This window comes from Capra hircus, chromosome 28 (assembly GCF_001704415.2).
Source record: "Capra hircus breed San Clemente chromosome 28, ASM170441v1, whole genome shotgun sequence".
Lineage (NCBI taxonomy): Eukaryota > Metazoa > Chordata > Mammalia > Artiodactyla > Bovidae > Capra > Capra hircus.
This window is the reverse complement of record NC_030835.1, coordinates 19,905,051-19,919,440: the sequence shown is the minus strand read 5'-3', so window position 1 is coordinate 19,919,440 and position 14,390 is coordinate 19,905,051. Positions and strand designations below refer to the sequence as shown.

The window sequence follows — 14,390 nt, the reverse complement described above, 5'->3', positions numbered from 1 at the left end:
AGTTGGTGACACCACGGGCAGCACCATTAACTTTCTATGCCCAGTTCAGTTCAGTCACTCAGTCATGTCCGACTCTTTGCGACCCCATGAATCTCAGCACGCCAGGCCTCCCTGTCCATCACCAACTCCCGGAGTTCACCCAGACTCATGTCCATCGAGTCCATGATGCCATCCAGCCATCTCATCCTCTGTCGTCCCCTTCTCCTCCTGCCCCCAATCCCTCCCAGCATCAGAGTCTTTTCCAATGAGTCAACTCTTCGCGTGAGGTGGCCAGAGTACTAGAGTTTCAGCTTTAACATCATTCCTTCCAAAGAAATCCCAGGGCTGATCTCCTTTAGAGTCTCCATTTGTGAAGTGGCGCTTATAAACCAGACCACTGTGAGAACTGTGAGAAGGGGGCAGGCCTGGGAGGACTCTTCATATTCTACTTGTTGTGCCTCCGACGTTCCAGCGTCATCTCACTGTACTGTCTTAGCAGGTGTTTACTCTGGAAGGAGGGAGTGGCATTTTGTGTTCTGCCTGGAAGGATTAATGACACGAGACTCTGCGGGGCCCTTCTTGTTGCAGGGTATCTTAATCACCTGGACCAAAGGTTTTAAGGCAACCGACTGCGTGGGGCACGACGTAGCAACCTTACTGAGGGAGGCGATAAAAAGGAGAGAGGTAACTATTTTTAAAAATCCTTACTACTTTTTTTCAGGTTATGTTTTGATTTTTTGGCTGCACCACATAGCATGTTGGAATCTTATTTCCCCAAGCAGGAATCAAACCCTCAGCCCTTGCATTGTAAGCTCAGAGTCTTTTTTAGTATATGTGCTGCCGAAGCGAGCACTAAGCTCAGAGTCTTAACCACTGGACTGCCAGTCTTAACCACTGAACTACTCCTTTCTTCAGATTATAAAAATTGTACTTGATTGGGAATTCTCTGGTGACCAAGTGGTTAGGACTCCACAGTTCCACTGCAGGGGGCACAGGTTTGATACCTGGTTGCAGAACTAAGATCCCACCAGTCACTCTGTGCCACCAAAAAAAAAAGGTTGTACTTGTTTGTTGTACAGAATTCAGTCGATACAGAAGTATGCGACAAGGGTACTGACATTCCCCCCACCCAATGGCAATAAAATGTCAGAACAGTTTTGTGTTATTAAGGGATAGTTTAAGGAATGTAAAATCATGGCTCTCCTCTAGCTTGAAAAAGGGAAAATCAGCTCCTGACTGTGGGGCACAGCCTGGCACTGTTGTGGGGCACAGCTGCCGTCACAGCCCCCCTGCGACAGTGATGGAATCAGGTGAGAAAGAAGCACTCCGTCATCACAGCAGAACTTGGCACACACTCGGAGATGGCCCTGCCTCCTGACAGCACCCAGTCCAGAGCCAAACCCCACTTCTTGGCACCCTCCCTAAAACCACCAGCACAGGCTCAAATCCTATACTTGTGCTTTCTAACACATTCTGAGTCACCCCATGGGATGTGTTTGCCTGTGTTGCAGCCAACCAGCCAGGAAGCCCAGCTTTATCTACTGTGGGTGCGTTTCTGTGGGTATGGTCTTTGGCTGGAGGACATTGACAAAATGTAAAATGAAAAATTAGCTCCTTAGTTAAAGAGGGAATCAGTAAGAAGTTAAAGAAAAAAGTCCATTCAAGTCTCTCTGGTTCAGAAGAGCAGATAAATACACAGGCAGTTAGACAAGCTGAAATGAATAGGCATGAAGAGGAGCCAGTTGTTCCTTGAAGAATATGCTAAACAACAGTTAATATTTCATTGAAAAGAAATCTGATGACTCATTTTGCCCATTTCACAAACTTTTAGTGTTCTTCCAATGTACTTTCCATGTGTATACAAATATACACACATTTAAAAAATGGGAGTCATTCCATATATACTATATTACAGCTACTTGGGTTTTTTTTTTTTTTTTTTTTTTTTCATTTAATAGGAAACCAGGAGTCTTTCATGTTACTACATAGAGGCCAACCTCACTCGCTTTCTTGGCTGCACAGGATTCCAGGGTTTGTCTGCGTCAGGCCTTCCATAGTCCCCTTTGATCTGCATTCCAGTTGTTTCTCCTGGCTCCCCTGAGTTACGGAGAAAGTACGCTTGTATGTGCCTTTGTGTACTTGCTTGTCTGGACAGATTCTGAGACATGGATTTGGTATTTCCATCACGCCCTCTGAAGGCTATCATTTTTACCTGCCAAGACAAAGAGCTGCGTGGCCATGATTCCTCGGCTTTTCCCCATCCCACAGCGCCCTCTGGGCTGCCTCTCTAGTGCTCAGTGCCATCTCGGAAGTGGGTAGAATGCATTCTTTCTTCTGAGTTCAGGCTTCAGATGCACCTTTAATAGCAGATGCTTAGTGAAGGAGCATCTCGTTACCTCTCACAGGCTGTTAAGGAAACAGTTTCAGATGACGCACCAGCGGCTTTCTGACTGGCATGCAGCAGAGTGAACCTGCAGACCTCAAGCCGGGCAGTGCGTGTCCTTCCCGTAAAGCTAAACTTGTCTTTTTCTTTCCAAAGGAATTTGACCTGGACGTGGTGGCTGTGGTCAATGACACGGTGGGCACCATGATGACCTGTGCTTATGAGGAGCCCAGCTGCGAGGTTGGACTCATTGTAGGTGGGTGTCCTGGAAGGTCTTTTTCCGCGGCAGGGAAGGCTGGGTTTTCCTGTTTTGTGGAGCCCTGAGTCAGCGTCTCGGTGCTCGGTGGGAGACATCGTACATCTGTCGGCCCTGTCTCCTTACACCTCCAGAGTTGCATTGTGGACTGAGGCTGCAGGGCTCTCCAGAGGTTTCCCCTCCTAAAATTCACCCCATGAGGCTGTGCACTGACCATGAGCAGACTGTCAGAAACTGAACTCTCTAGGAATGAGGCTCCTGGTGGCTCTCATGGCCCCAGTGGACAGGGTGGGAGGGCCTGGAGCTGACCTGCTCAGCAGGGCAACTCAGAGGGCTTGCATGAGGGACTTGGGCAGGTGTTGCAGGGCCAGGTCTGTGGCTGGGAAGGAAGCAGAGCCTACCCTTTTCCTGACTGCAGAGAAGGGCCAGAGGGCAGTCTGGATGCCATTTGGCCTTCAGCAGCAGTGGCCCGCCAGCTGCTGAAGAGGGAGGCATGTTACTGAGCCAAAACCTGGGTCTGCTCACCCAGTAAAGCCAATCCATCAACACTGGGATATGGTGAAGGAAAAACCACTTTTTTTTTGATAGAAAAAGAGGTTGTTTATTAGCATAGGATAAAAGTACAGCATTTATTGTAAGGCACCATACAAGGAATCCAGGACAGTCAGTGCTCAAAAAGTCTGAACTCCCCAGTTGGTTTCAGCGAAGCCGTTTTAATGGGCTTACCTGGTGGCTCAGACGGTAAAGAACCCACCTGCATTTCAGGAGACTGGGGTTTGATCCCTGGGTTGGGAAGATCCTCTGAAGGAGGACATGGCAACCCACTCCAGGATCCTTGCCTGGAGAATCCCATGGACAAAGGAGCCTGGTGGGCTAAAGTTCATGGGGTCCTTAAGAAGGCCACGTGAGGGAGGGAGTCCCAGAATGTGATCAGCTCGTGCACAGTTCTCTGACTGGTTGAGGTGAGGCAGCAGGGTGGTGTCACAGGGGTTAACATTATCAATCCTTAGGCTCCAGCAGGCCTGTGGGCTGTGTGCCCAAGGTCAGCAAGTAGCTAGTATCTTCCATTTGGTGGGGGTTTTGGCATCTGTAACACAACTCAGGGAATATTCTTCGGACGTATTATCTAGGCACTTCAGAGAGGAGCTAAAGCAGACAGTGTGGGAGAAGGGTCTGTCCAGGGAAGGCCCCACAGAGTCCTGCTTGGTTATAGGCAGAAAGATTATCTTTTGGCTTTTCAGGTTGTTCCTTTATAATCCAAGTAAGAGTCTGGGCCTTGAGAGCACAGAATTCCAGAAGCATCTTGATTTAGGTTGCAAGAAAACCATTTGTTTAACTGATCCTGCTCCTAGTCTCAGGAATGCTGAGAAAAGGCCCGGTTTCTTAGTCAACAGCTGCAGACATCCCTGGGCAGAGAGGGTTAGCACCTTGCTGTGCAGACCTGGGCAACTGGGAGAAGGCCCCAGCAGGCTGCCTTCCTGGTGCCAGGAAGACCTTTTCTTTTATTAATCCACTTTTGGCTTCAGTGGAGATTTCAAAGAAGAGGAGCAGCTCCAGGGGAAGATTGGTTGAGGCCTGACTTTGGGCGCTTTGTTTCTTTCTTTCTTTTGCAAAGCTTGCTTTCTCCTCCTGGTCCCTTCCCCTTTCTGCTTATGAATGGCCTTAGGTGTGAAATGCAAAGCTAAAGTGACTCAGCACTTTCTCTGCTTCCGACCTGAGTCAGACCCACAGATGTAGGGGCAGCGGTGTGGGGGAGGTGTAGGAGGGGTTCTGCTGCCTTCAAACCACTCTTTGCCATCAATTGATCTCTGTGCAGAACTCCCCCAGCAAGAAGTACGGTTTGCATATTTTGGTTTTCTTTGTACCCCTTCCATTTCTGGGCCTCTTCTCTCAATTTTACCCTCTGGTTGAAAGGGAACTGAGAAAGCAAAAGTAATCCAGTCATGTTAATCCCAAACTGGGTTGGCTTCTTGGTGGGCATTAAGCCAAAAGACACAGCCAAACCAAAGATCAGAAGGAGAACACTGGGGATCTTTCCCAAAGCAGTGTCCCCTACAACAGAAGAATTGGGGAAGTCTTAAGCTAAGGGTACTTGCATATTCATGAAATACCTTGGGCTTGGGCAGAGGAGAATTCAGTATAGAGTTGGGGCAAAGGTTGACAGAGTCCAGGCTTCATTTGATTTAAGTCACAAGGGTGAGAAAGGTCAACATCACCATCCCTTCAGTCAGTTCAGTTGCTCAGTTGTGTCCAACTCTTTGCGACCCCTTGGACTGCAACACACCAGGTTTCCCTGCCCTTCATTATCTCTCTTGGAGATTGCTCAAACCCATATCTATTGAGTCAGGGATGCCATCCAGCCATCTCATCCTTTGTCGTCCCCTTCTCCTCCTGCCTTCAATCTTTCCCAGCATCAGGATCTTTTCTAATGAGTCAGTTCTTTGCATCAGGTGGCCAAAGTACTGGAGCTTCAGCTTCAGCATCAGTCGCTCCAATGAATACCCAGGACTGATTTCCTTTAGGATTGACTGGTTTGATCTTCCTGCAGTCCCAGGGACTCTCAAAAGTCTTCTGCAACACCACAGTTCAAAAGCACTAATTCTTTGGCGCTCAGCCTTCTTTATGATCCAACTCTCACATCCATACATGATGATCTGGCAGTTGAGTGCCTGCAGGGGGTTTAAAGTCTGCAAAACAGCTCAGGAAAGTGCTTCAGGCTAATCTTTAACATGAAACAGAACTAGGAATCTTTACAACTGATTTATTTTTTTTGCTATTATTACTTCTCTTCCCTGATAATAGTCTGTTCTTTTGTCCCTTAAGATCATTATTACTGAGATCTGTTGCAGAGCAAGAATTGTGGCCAAACTTAGATCACAAAATGCATTAGGCCAACATGGCTTCATTAATGTTAAGAAAATCATGCCTGTTTGTCTTTCTCCAGGGACCCCCTACTCTATCTGCTTATAGTTATACAGTCAGAAGCATCTGCAAATTCTACTGAAGTTTCTTTAAAGGGCATAAAACAACCTGAGCCCACTTGTCTAGTTGGTAGGGGTGTCTTTGTGTCCCTTAATGATGTTGAAAATCCATCTACCTCTGCATCCCACCCAGGATGCAGAGCACCATCCATGGTGCTCTAGGGCCTTGTGAATCTTGTTGTGGTCCATGGACCAGCAACATCAGCATCATCTGAGAGCGTATTAGAAATGCAGGGTCTTGGGACTCACCCTTCACCTCCTGAATCAGGAAATCCATCTTAACACCTCCTCAGGGGATTCAGGTATATAGAAAAATATCTATGTGAGGGACTCCTTGGTTGGTTGGTTTTTAAATTTCCCATCCATTCACTGAGACAAAGCCAACAACCACAAGTTTGATATCTGGCAATTAAAACTGTTATGAAAGTTTTAGAACACTTCCTCCCAGCATCTGGACCTAAATCCTCCTGGATGAGAACAGCAAACAGTTTGGGTTCTAACCCTAGTCCTTAAGGGACCACACTCTGAGTAGCCCTGTCCTGGGACATCAGGGATGGAAATCAGAGGCTCCTGAACCCCTGGAATCCATTTGTGAGACTATGTGTATACAGTGTATGGGTACACCTGGGGAGATGTCCCTTTTCTCAGGAGTGTGTGTGTGCTAAGTTGATTCAGTTGTGTCCAACTCTTTGCCAAGCTCCTCTGTCCATGGGATTCTCCAGGCAAGAATACTGGAATGGGTTGCCATTTCCTCCTCCAGGAGATCTTCCTGACCCAGAGATCAAACCCCTATCTTTTACGTTTCCTGCAGTGACAGGAGGGTTCTTTACCACTGGTGCTACCAGTTCCCAGACCCCGGCCCCCTGCATTGGGAGCACAGAATCTTAGCCCCTGGACCACCAGGGAAGTTCCTTTCTCAGGAGAATCATCAGAATTTCAAAGAGATCTGTGATACCAAAATGGTGAGGAACCATTGCTTTAGAAATGCACCCTGGACATGCTCAGGACGCTGTCCTTTGGTGAACTAACCAGAGGCCTCATTGTAGAACACACAGGAGAGTTTATTCAGGCAGAGTCCATGACCAAGTGTGATAAGATATATGGATATATGTGGCTGGATAGTAGACAACACCTCCATGTATTAATAGTAATATATGCATGTGTGCTAAGTCGCTTCAGTTGTGTCCTACTCTTTGCGACCTCATGGACTGTTGCCTGCCAGGCTTCTCTGCCCAGGGAATTCTCCAGGCAAGAATATTGGAGTGGATTGCCATGCCCTCCTCCAGGGGATCTTCCTGACTGATCTCCTGCTTTGGCAGGCAGGCTCTTTACCCCCTGGGAAGCCCAATTTTTATATATAGTGTGTGTGTGTATGTTTGTATCTGTGGCCAGTGTGTTGGGGAGGTGGGGGAAGAGAATTGGAGAAATACCCTTTCAATCTGAATGCTGCATAAACCTCCACCACTTTTAAGATGCATCCCTTTGCTCTAACACCGTCTTGTATTAAAGTAAGCATAGCCCTACTTGGTGGAGAAGGAAATGGCAACCCACTCCAGTACTCTTGCTGGAAAATCCCCTGGACGGAGGAGCCTGGTGGGGTGCCGTCTATGGGGTTGGACAGAGTAGGACACGACTGAAGCGACTTAGCAGCAGCAGCAGCAGCAGCAGCCCTGCTTGGACAGGTGAACGTTTGAGGCTCTTAGTATTGGTGCCTTGGTATAAAGTGAGTTAATCAAATGCTCTGGGCAGTTTTCACTCTAACTTTCCCATGATATTTTGAGATTTTTCTGGAAGACATTGGGAAAGTAAATGTTCATCTCAGAAGCGTGCCCCGGTGGAGCACCAGGCCTAGTTGCAATCCCCCTCCCCACCAAGCATGGAGACATGGCCATTCATTCCCCACTTTATGTATTTCAGGGACTGGCAGCAATGCCTGCTACATGGAGGAAATGAAAAACGTCGAGACGCTAGAAGGAAACCAGGGACAAATGTGTATCAACATGGAGTGGGGGGCCTTTGGGGACAACGGGTGTCTGGATGATATCAGAACAATCTATGACAAACTGGTGGATGAGTTTTCTCTAAACTCTGGGAAGCAAAGGTAATTCCACCTGGTAGAGGAGGCAGGACAGTGGTGGGCGGGTGGGGGGCGGGGGTGCAGGGTACGTGGCTGTGTTTCTGCCTGTGTTTGTCTATTTTTTGGCTGAGTCATGTAGCGTGTGGGAGCTTAGTTCTCTGACTAGGGATTGAACCTGGGCCCCCTGCAGTGAAAGCATGGAGTCCTAACCACTGGACTGCCGGGGAAGTCCCCTGCCTGTTACAGTGAAGGAAGTTTCTAGTGGGAGGGGGCTTTGCAGAGCCTGGAGACTGTGGTCCCTCAGGTTAACTCCTGACCTTTTCTTTTGGCCCAAGAACAGAGAACTTAGGGGTGGCAGCTGCAGGTGGCACAGGATGGCCCAGGTTGATGTTCTGTCCAGGTGCCTCCTCTGGGTACAGGGTGGCAGTGGTCACACCAGTCCACTCACTGACCATGTTTATTCTGGAACATTCTGGTCTTGCTGTTGCTCTATGATTCCTCCCCATAGACTAATAGAAACCTCTTGGTCAGCAGGCTGCTCACTTGTTTAGTGGAAGCAGAACACCCTTGACTTGCAGTTGTTAATGGGCAAGGGAAGTTAGGATGTTGCCAGTGGGGGTGGGGATGGGAGTGGGGGCCTCCAGGTCAGGGGTGAGGCTGAGGCCTGCCGCCCTTTAGCCTTCCCACAGCAGACCTCTTGCAACACCTAGTGGCTATTTGGAGCTTTGCAGCCTGGGTTTCAGGGACCCTCCCCAAGGTGGCAGTGTTCCCCCTTCCCAGCAAAGAGACAAATGATCTCTTGTCTCAGGCTCCCAGGGATCAGGCCATCCTCTGCCACAGCCAAGATGGGGTGGTCTAAGTCATGTCCCCAGAAGCAGAACGAAGAGCTGGGGTAGTACCTCTCAAACATAAGTGATTCTCCAGCTAACCTCAAGATTTACGTCTTTTCCAAATACCACCTAGGCTGCATGTTTTTCTTTAAATCAGCTTGTATTCTTGAGTTTAATAAGGGAGGAAAAACCAGTATTACCATAAAATGGATATAGTGAAGAAGAGCGTTATTTCTGTCTTACCTACTGTGCCCACCAAACGCTCTACAGGAAGACCCTCTTTGTTAAAAGGGAGATCTGTAGGGGTTGGAAGGGGATAGAGCCATATCAGCACCAAACTGTTCCGCACCAAGGAGATGTCTCCTTGTGGAATGAGAAAGACTAGGTGAGAATTGAGGATAATTGTGCTATTTCTTGTTTGTGTTTTTTTTTTTTTCCCCCTGTGGAGCACCCCAGATCTTCTGGAGTATACAGATTCCAGGGGAGTCTTCCCAGCTTAGGGACCCTGAGATATGGGGTGTGTGCACGGAAGCAGTTAAATCCCTTGTCATTTCTTGAGGCCCTTGAGCATGGAGAGGGCAGGAATTAAAAGCCCCCAAAACAAGTGGCCCCCAGGGGTGTGGTGGCTGCCTGGGTCCTCCAGCCCGTGTGGCTTTGTCACTCTGTGGGTGCTTGACCAGCACCCTGGGTTGTGGCAAAACCTTTCAAAAATCGAGTGGAAACACTCTCCGTGTTGTCCTATCCCTTTAAGCCGCTTGCGAGCTCTCCAGTTAGCTATTGAGCGCTTCAGAGAGCAGCACTGTGTTGTGCTAGGCCCTGGGACACAAAACTGAGCAAGGTACTCACACTCTGTCCCCTCGAGGCTTTCACTGCAGGGATGCCGAGAGGCGGAGGACCCGCGTGTGTTGGGAAGAAGGGAGGGTGCCTGGAAGCTGAGACAGGCAGGGGAACTGTGGGGAGGATAGACCCCTTGGAGCGGTGATGGTTGAACTGAGAGCTAGGAGCTTGAGTGGGATTTCACCAGGCAGAGGCAGGGAGTCGGGTGAGGAAGAGGATGATCCAGCAATGAAGCAGTGCTGGTGGTAGGTATCCTGGGAGGGTTGGGGATTCCTCAGTCCTTCTGGTCTTGCGCTTCGCCTCTGCCAGGGAGCACAGGGCTGGGTGCGCGGGGTGGTGATGCCCGTGAGGCACAGGAAGGCGCCCATGGTTACTGCGAGGCCAGAGGCTTCCGAGAGATGCCCAGCCTCCCTCCTCTCGTTCCAGGTATGAGAAGATGATCAGCGGTATGTACCTGGGGGAGATTGTCCGCAACATCTTGATCGACTTCGCCAAGAGGGGCTTCCTCTTCCGGGGGCAGATCTCTGAGCCGCTGAAGACCCGGGGCCTCTTTCAGACCAAGTATCTCTCTCAGATCGAGAGGTGAGCGGGCAGGGCCTTCAAGTCACAGGTGGACCTGGCCAGGGGGCCGTGATAGGGGTGGTAGGCAATCTAGGGGACATCTTGGCCGTTTGTGAGGGTTTTCTTCTTTTCTGGAGTAGTATACCCTGAGCAGTTGCATGTTGAAGTTCCATAATTTTACTGTAAATCATTCCCTTTTATTCATTCTGTATGTTAGGGCATTATATTGATTTGCTTGAAATCGTGCTGTGTGTAAGTAGGTTACATTTCAAGATAGGAAAGGTGCATTGCAGATATTTGAATTGAAGGAGCACTGACTCCAAAAGAGCCAAGTGCCATTGGTCTGACCTCACCCTCTTCTCCTCTGAAAGGCAGCTTGGGATGCAGGGCTCACCACCCACAGTGTCCCAGCAAGCCGCTTCTGTCTTCCTCCTGTTTTTCTCACCTGGAGTGAACATTTCATCTCCAGCATTGCCATCTTGCACAGTGAACTGTGGGAGAAAGTAGGAAAGTGCTCAGCGAAGCGCTTGTGCAGAAGCCTCCTGCATTTTAGCATGGTCATGACAGCGGCACTGGGCCAGGGCCTGCTCCTCACTGTCCCCCAAGCCTGGGTCTATAACCTGCAGGGGAAACTCCTTGCCCACCAGAACCCACGCAGTAAAGTGCTTGCTGCTGTAGACAGCAGCCCCGAGGCCCCGACCTTGGAGGCACCCAGAGTGGTGGCATTTCACAGCCTCAGGAGAGGGAGGGGCCATCATAGGGAACCAAGTTTCCCACTTCTCTCTTCATTCTCAGTTTACCCATGAGCCAAGTGTGGAAAATAGCAGCCAGAAAAGGAGAAGAAAGTATCAGTGAATATTTCTTGTTAATACATTTTTATCACGGTGAAGTCAAAGTCGCTCGGTCGAGTCTGACTCTTTGTGACCCCATGGACTTCTTTACAACTTCCGTCCGTCCATGGCATTCTCCAGGCCAGAATACTGGAGTGGGTAGCTGTTCCCTTCTCCAGGGGATCTTCCCAACCCAGGGATCAAACCCAGGTCTCCTGCATTACTGGCAGATTCTTTACCAGCCGAGCCACAGGGGAAGCCCTTTTTATTGTGGTAGATACACATAGTGTTAACTTTATCATTGTGACCATTTTGGAAGTGGACAGTTCAGCGGCATTAAATACCTTCACTTTGTTGTCTGACCATCTGCACCATCCATCTCCGGAACTTTTTCATCTTCCCAAACTGAAATTCGTACCCATTAAATACTAACTCTCATATCCCCCTCCCCCCAGCCCCTGGCAACCACTGCTCTGCCTTCTGTCTATGACTTTGACTCTAGTGGCTTCATGTAAGTGGAATCATACAGCATCTGTCCTTTCACATCTGGCTTACTGCACTTAGCATAGTATCTTTAAGGTTCGTCCAAGTTGTAGCATGTGTCAGAATTTCCTTTTTTAAGGCCAAATATGAATAATTCCTTGTATTGTATACACCGCATTGTGCTTATCCATTCATCCATCCATGGACGCTTGGGTTGCTTCCACTTTTTGGCTGTTGTGCATAATGCTGCTATGAACATGAGTGTGCAAACACATGATCACATCCCAGCTTTCGATTCTTTTGGGTGTATACTCAGAAGTGGAATTGATGGATCACATAGTTATTTTATTTATTTACTTGGAGGAGCTGCTATACTCTTCCACAGTGGCTGTACCATTTTACATCCCACCAACAGTATATACAAGGGCTCCAACTTTATAGTCTCGTCAACAATGTTTTCTGTTTTTATTTCTTTTAATAAGAGCCATCCTGATGGGTGTGAAGTGCTGGGGAAGGTCTTTTCAAGTGTCATATCAAAGGGAGAAATAATAAAGAGAAAATTGCAAATTTTAGCTGCATGGTTTCTGTAAGTTAAAAACAATATCAATCCTCAAGCTTAAAAGACAAAACAGGAAACCAAAGAAAACATCTGCATTCTATATGACAAGATACCGACCATGGCACGGTGGGCGAGAGCTTCGGTAGTTCTGGCCCTGAGACCTGCTCTACGTCACTGGCTGTGAGCTCTGCCTCAACTGCCACATCTTTAAAATGGGAACAGTCAAAAGTGGATCAGTTGGCTGTTAGGAAGAGGAATGAAGTGATGTATGTAAACACCTGTCACATAGTGGGTCCTCAAAGAAGGCTCACCTCTCTTGTCACTGTTGTTGTCATCGTCCTTGTTTCATGGTCAACTCTTTCAATTTCATGAGGAGACAAATATCCCAGGAGACCAAGAGCCAACTTTCAGAAAGGCACTTGCCTTCTGGGTCAAAAGCCCTTCGACCCAGAAATGTATCCTAAAGGAAAAATCTGAGTTGCACACAAAGACTTATAAACAGAAATGTCATCAGAGTGTTACTTTATAGTAGCAAAAAATTTCAAGTTAAATTTCTCTAAATAAATTATGGTCATTCCCAGAATGGAATACTATGGCAGCCTTTTTCAGTCCCGGTCTTGGATAAGGAGGTAGGAACTCCCTCAGATATATGAAGTAAGAAAAAAGCAAGAAAGAAAACCATATATAAAGGGCAAGTCCACAATATTATTAATCAACTATGTGAAAGTGAAAGCGACCCAGTCATGTCTGACCCTTTGAGACCCCATGGACTGTCCAGTCCATGGAATTCTCCAGGCCAGAATGCTGGAGTGGGTAGCCTTTCCCTTCACCAGGGGTTCTTCCCAATCCAGGGATTGAACCCAGGTTTCCTGCATTGCAGGTGGATTCTTCACCAGCTGAGCCACAAGGGAAGCCAATTAATCAACTATACTCCAGTAAAAATGAAAATTTAAACATAAATAAATGACAAGCCTATTTACATACAGAACAAACGCAGTTTAATGATATTCAAGAAAAATAGATGGGAAGGAAATATATTTAAACCTTAATAGTATTTTCCCCAGTGTTGGGGTTGTAGAGTTTTAATTTTCCAATTTTAATTTTTCTAGAGTTGCCAGTTTTTCTACAACTTAACTTGTAATACTTGGAGAGTCATTTTAAAAATATATATTATTTTGAAGGGAAGAGAAAACCCCATGACCCTTTTCACGGATAAGCTTGGTGATTTGGGGATGGCCCCTGCTGCTCTCCAGCGGGTTCCCTTTCATCTGGCCTCCTGACTTTCGCCCCCACAGCGACCGATTAGCGCTACTGCAGGTCCGGGCCATCCTCCAGCAGCTGGGTCTGAACAGCACATGTGACGACAGTATCCTCGTGAAGACCGTGTGTGGGGTGGTGTCCAAGAGGGCGGCGCAGCTGTGTGGCGCAGGCATGGCTGCTGTGGTGGATAAGATCCGCGAAAACAGGGGGCTGGACCGCCTCAACGTGACTGTGGGCGTGGACGGCACGCTCTACAAGCTTCATCCGCAGTGAGTGGGGCTTCCATTGGGGGTGGGCGCGTGGGCGAGGCCCCTCTTGGTTCCGGGACATCAGGATGTGATTTCCCGCCCCCCAGTAAAATTCCTCACCAGGAACACAGCCGGCCTGCAGGCTGTGCGGTCGGGGCGGGGCTCGTTTGGCACAAGGAAGGGGGCGCAGGGCGGAGAAGTGGCTTCGCATGTAGCTGGCTCCATCCCCAGCTGTTTCTTCACCGTTGTGAAGCAGGGTGGGCGCGGGCTTACCCATCAGCCGGTGGAGAAGCTGATTTTTAGAAGCCGGGAGAGGCAGTGAAGGAGAGAGGCCCCACTGTCTTGTTCATCTGCTACATGCGACAAAAGCCTTGGAAGGCAGGAGCAATCGTGGCCCTGGGCTTGGAGCACGGAGGCGGGCAGGATCAACCTCCTTTAGGCCCGGTGTCCCACATCCCATGCTGGAGGAGAAGGGGTGGGCCCATCTGCTCTTTGACCCGCCTTATGTCTCAAAGCTGGCCTCTTACTTATGGAGTGACCGTATTATTGTCGAAACAGAGGTACTTTGGCCAGTCGAGAGAGGGCTACTAATAATTACACTGGGACCGTTCCCAAGTAAACCAGCCATAATGTCACCCTACTTTAAAGCAGGCATACCCGACACGGCCGTGGCTTGGGATGGAACAGGCTGTCTGGCTCCATCCCCAGCTGTTTCTTCACGGTTGTCGCTGTACTCCTTGTCACTGTGTTTAGAGCTAGTCTTTGGAGCCCAGCGTGGGCAGGCTTGGATTTAATCCTGACAGCACCCTTTAGAAGCTGTGCTTAATTGCTTCATCTCTGTCAAGTCTCCTCTTTGCGGGATAATAACCATTGGCAGACTGGACATTACATATATCAAGTGTGGGACACCTAGGAGATACTCAGCAGAGGGCAAGCAGTATTACCTCTAGGAGCCCCGCTGCCCTGAGCATTCTCAGCCTGGCCCTATCTCATTTGCAGTACAAAATGCAAGAACCCAGAGTCGCTTCTCATTTAGAGATTATGCTTCACTTGGGGGTGAAAAGGAAGGCTCCCTCTCAGCTTCCGGTGCTGATGGGCTGGGGTCT

General features: G+C 48.7%; 1 protein-coding gene across 1 annotated transcript in view; it reads left to right on the top strand.

Annotated features, from left to right (window-relative positions):
- HK1 (hexokinase 1) overlaps positions 1 to 14,390 on the top strand; it is a 72,199-nt gene that overhangs the window by 56,491 nt on the left and 1,318 nt on the right. The window contains exons 13-17 of the mRNA XM_018042326.1: positions 568 to 663; positions 2,519 to 2,618; positions 7,517 to 7,700; positions 9,770 to 9,925; positions 13,072 to 13,305. Coding sequence (XP_017897815.1) covers positions 568 to 663; positions 2,519 to 2,618; positions 7,517 to 7,700; positions 9,770 to 9,925; positions 13,072 to 13,305 — 770 coding nt within the window. The remainder of the gene's footprint in view (positions 1 to 567; positions 664 to 2,518; positions 2,619 to 7,516; positions 7,701 to 9,769; positions 9,926 to 13,071; positions 13,306 to 14,390) is intronic.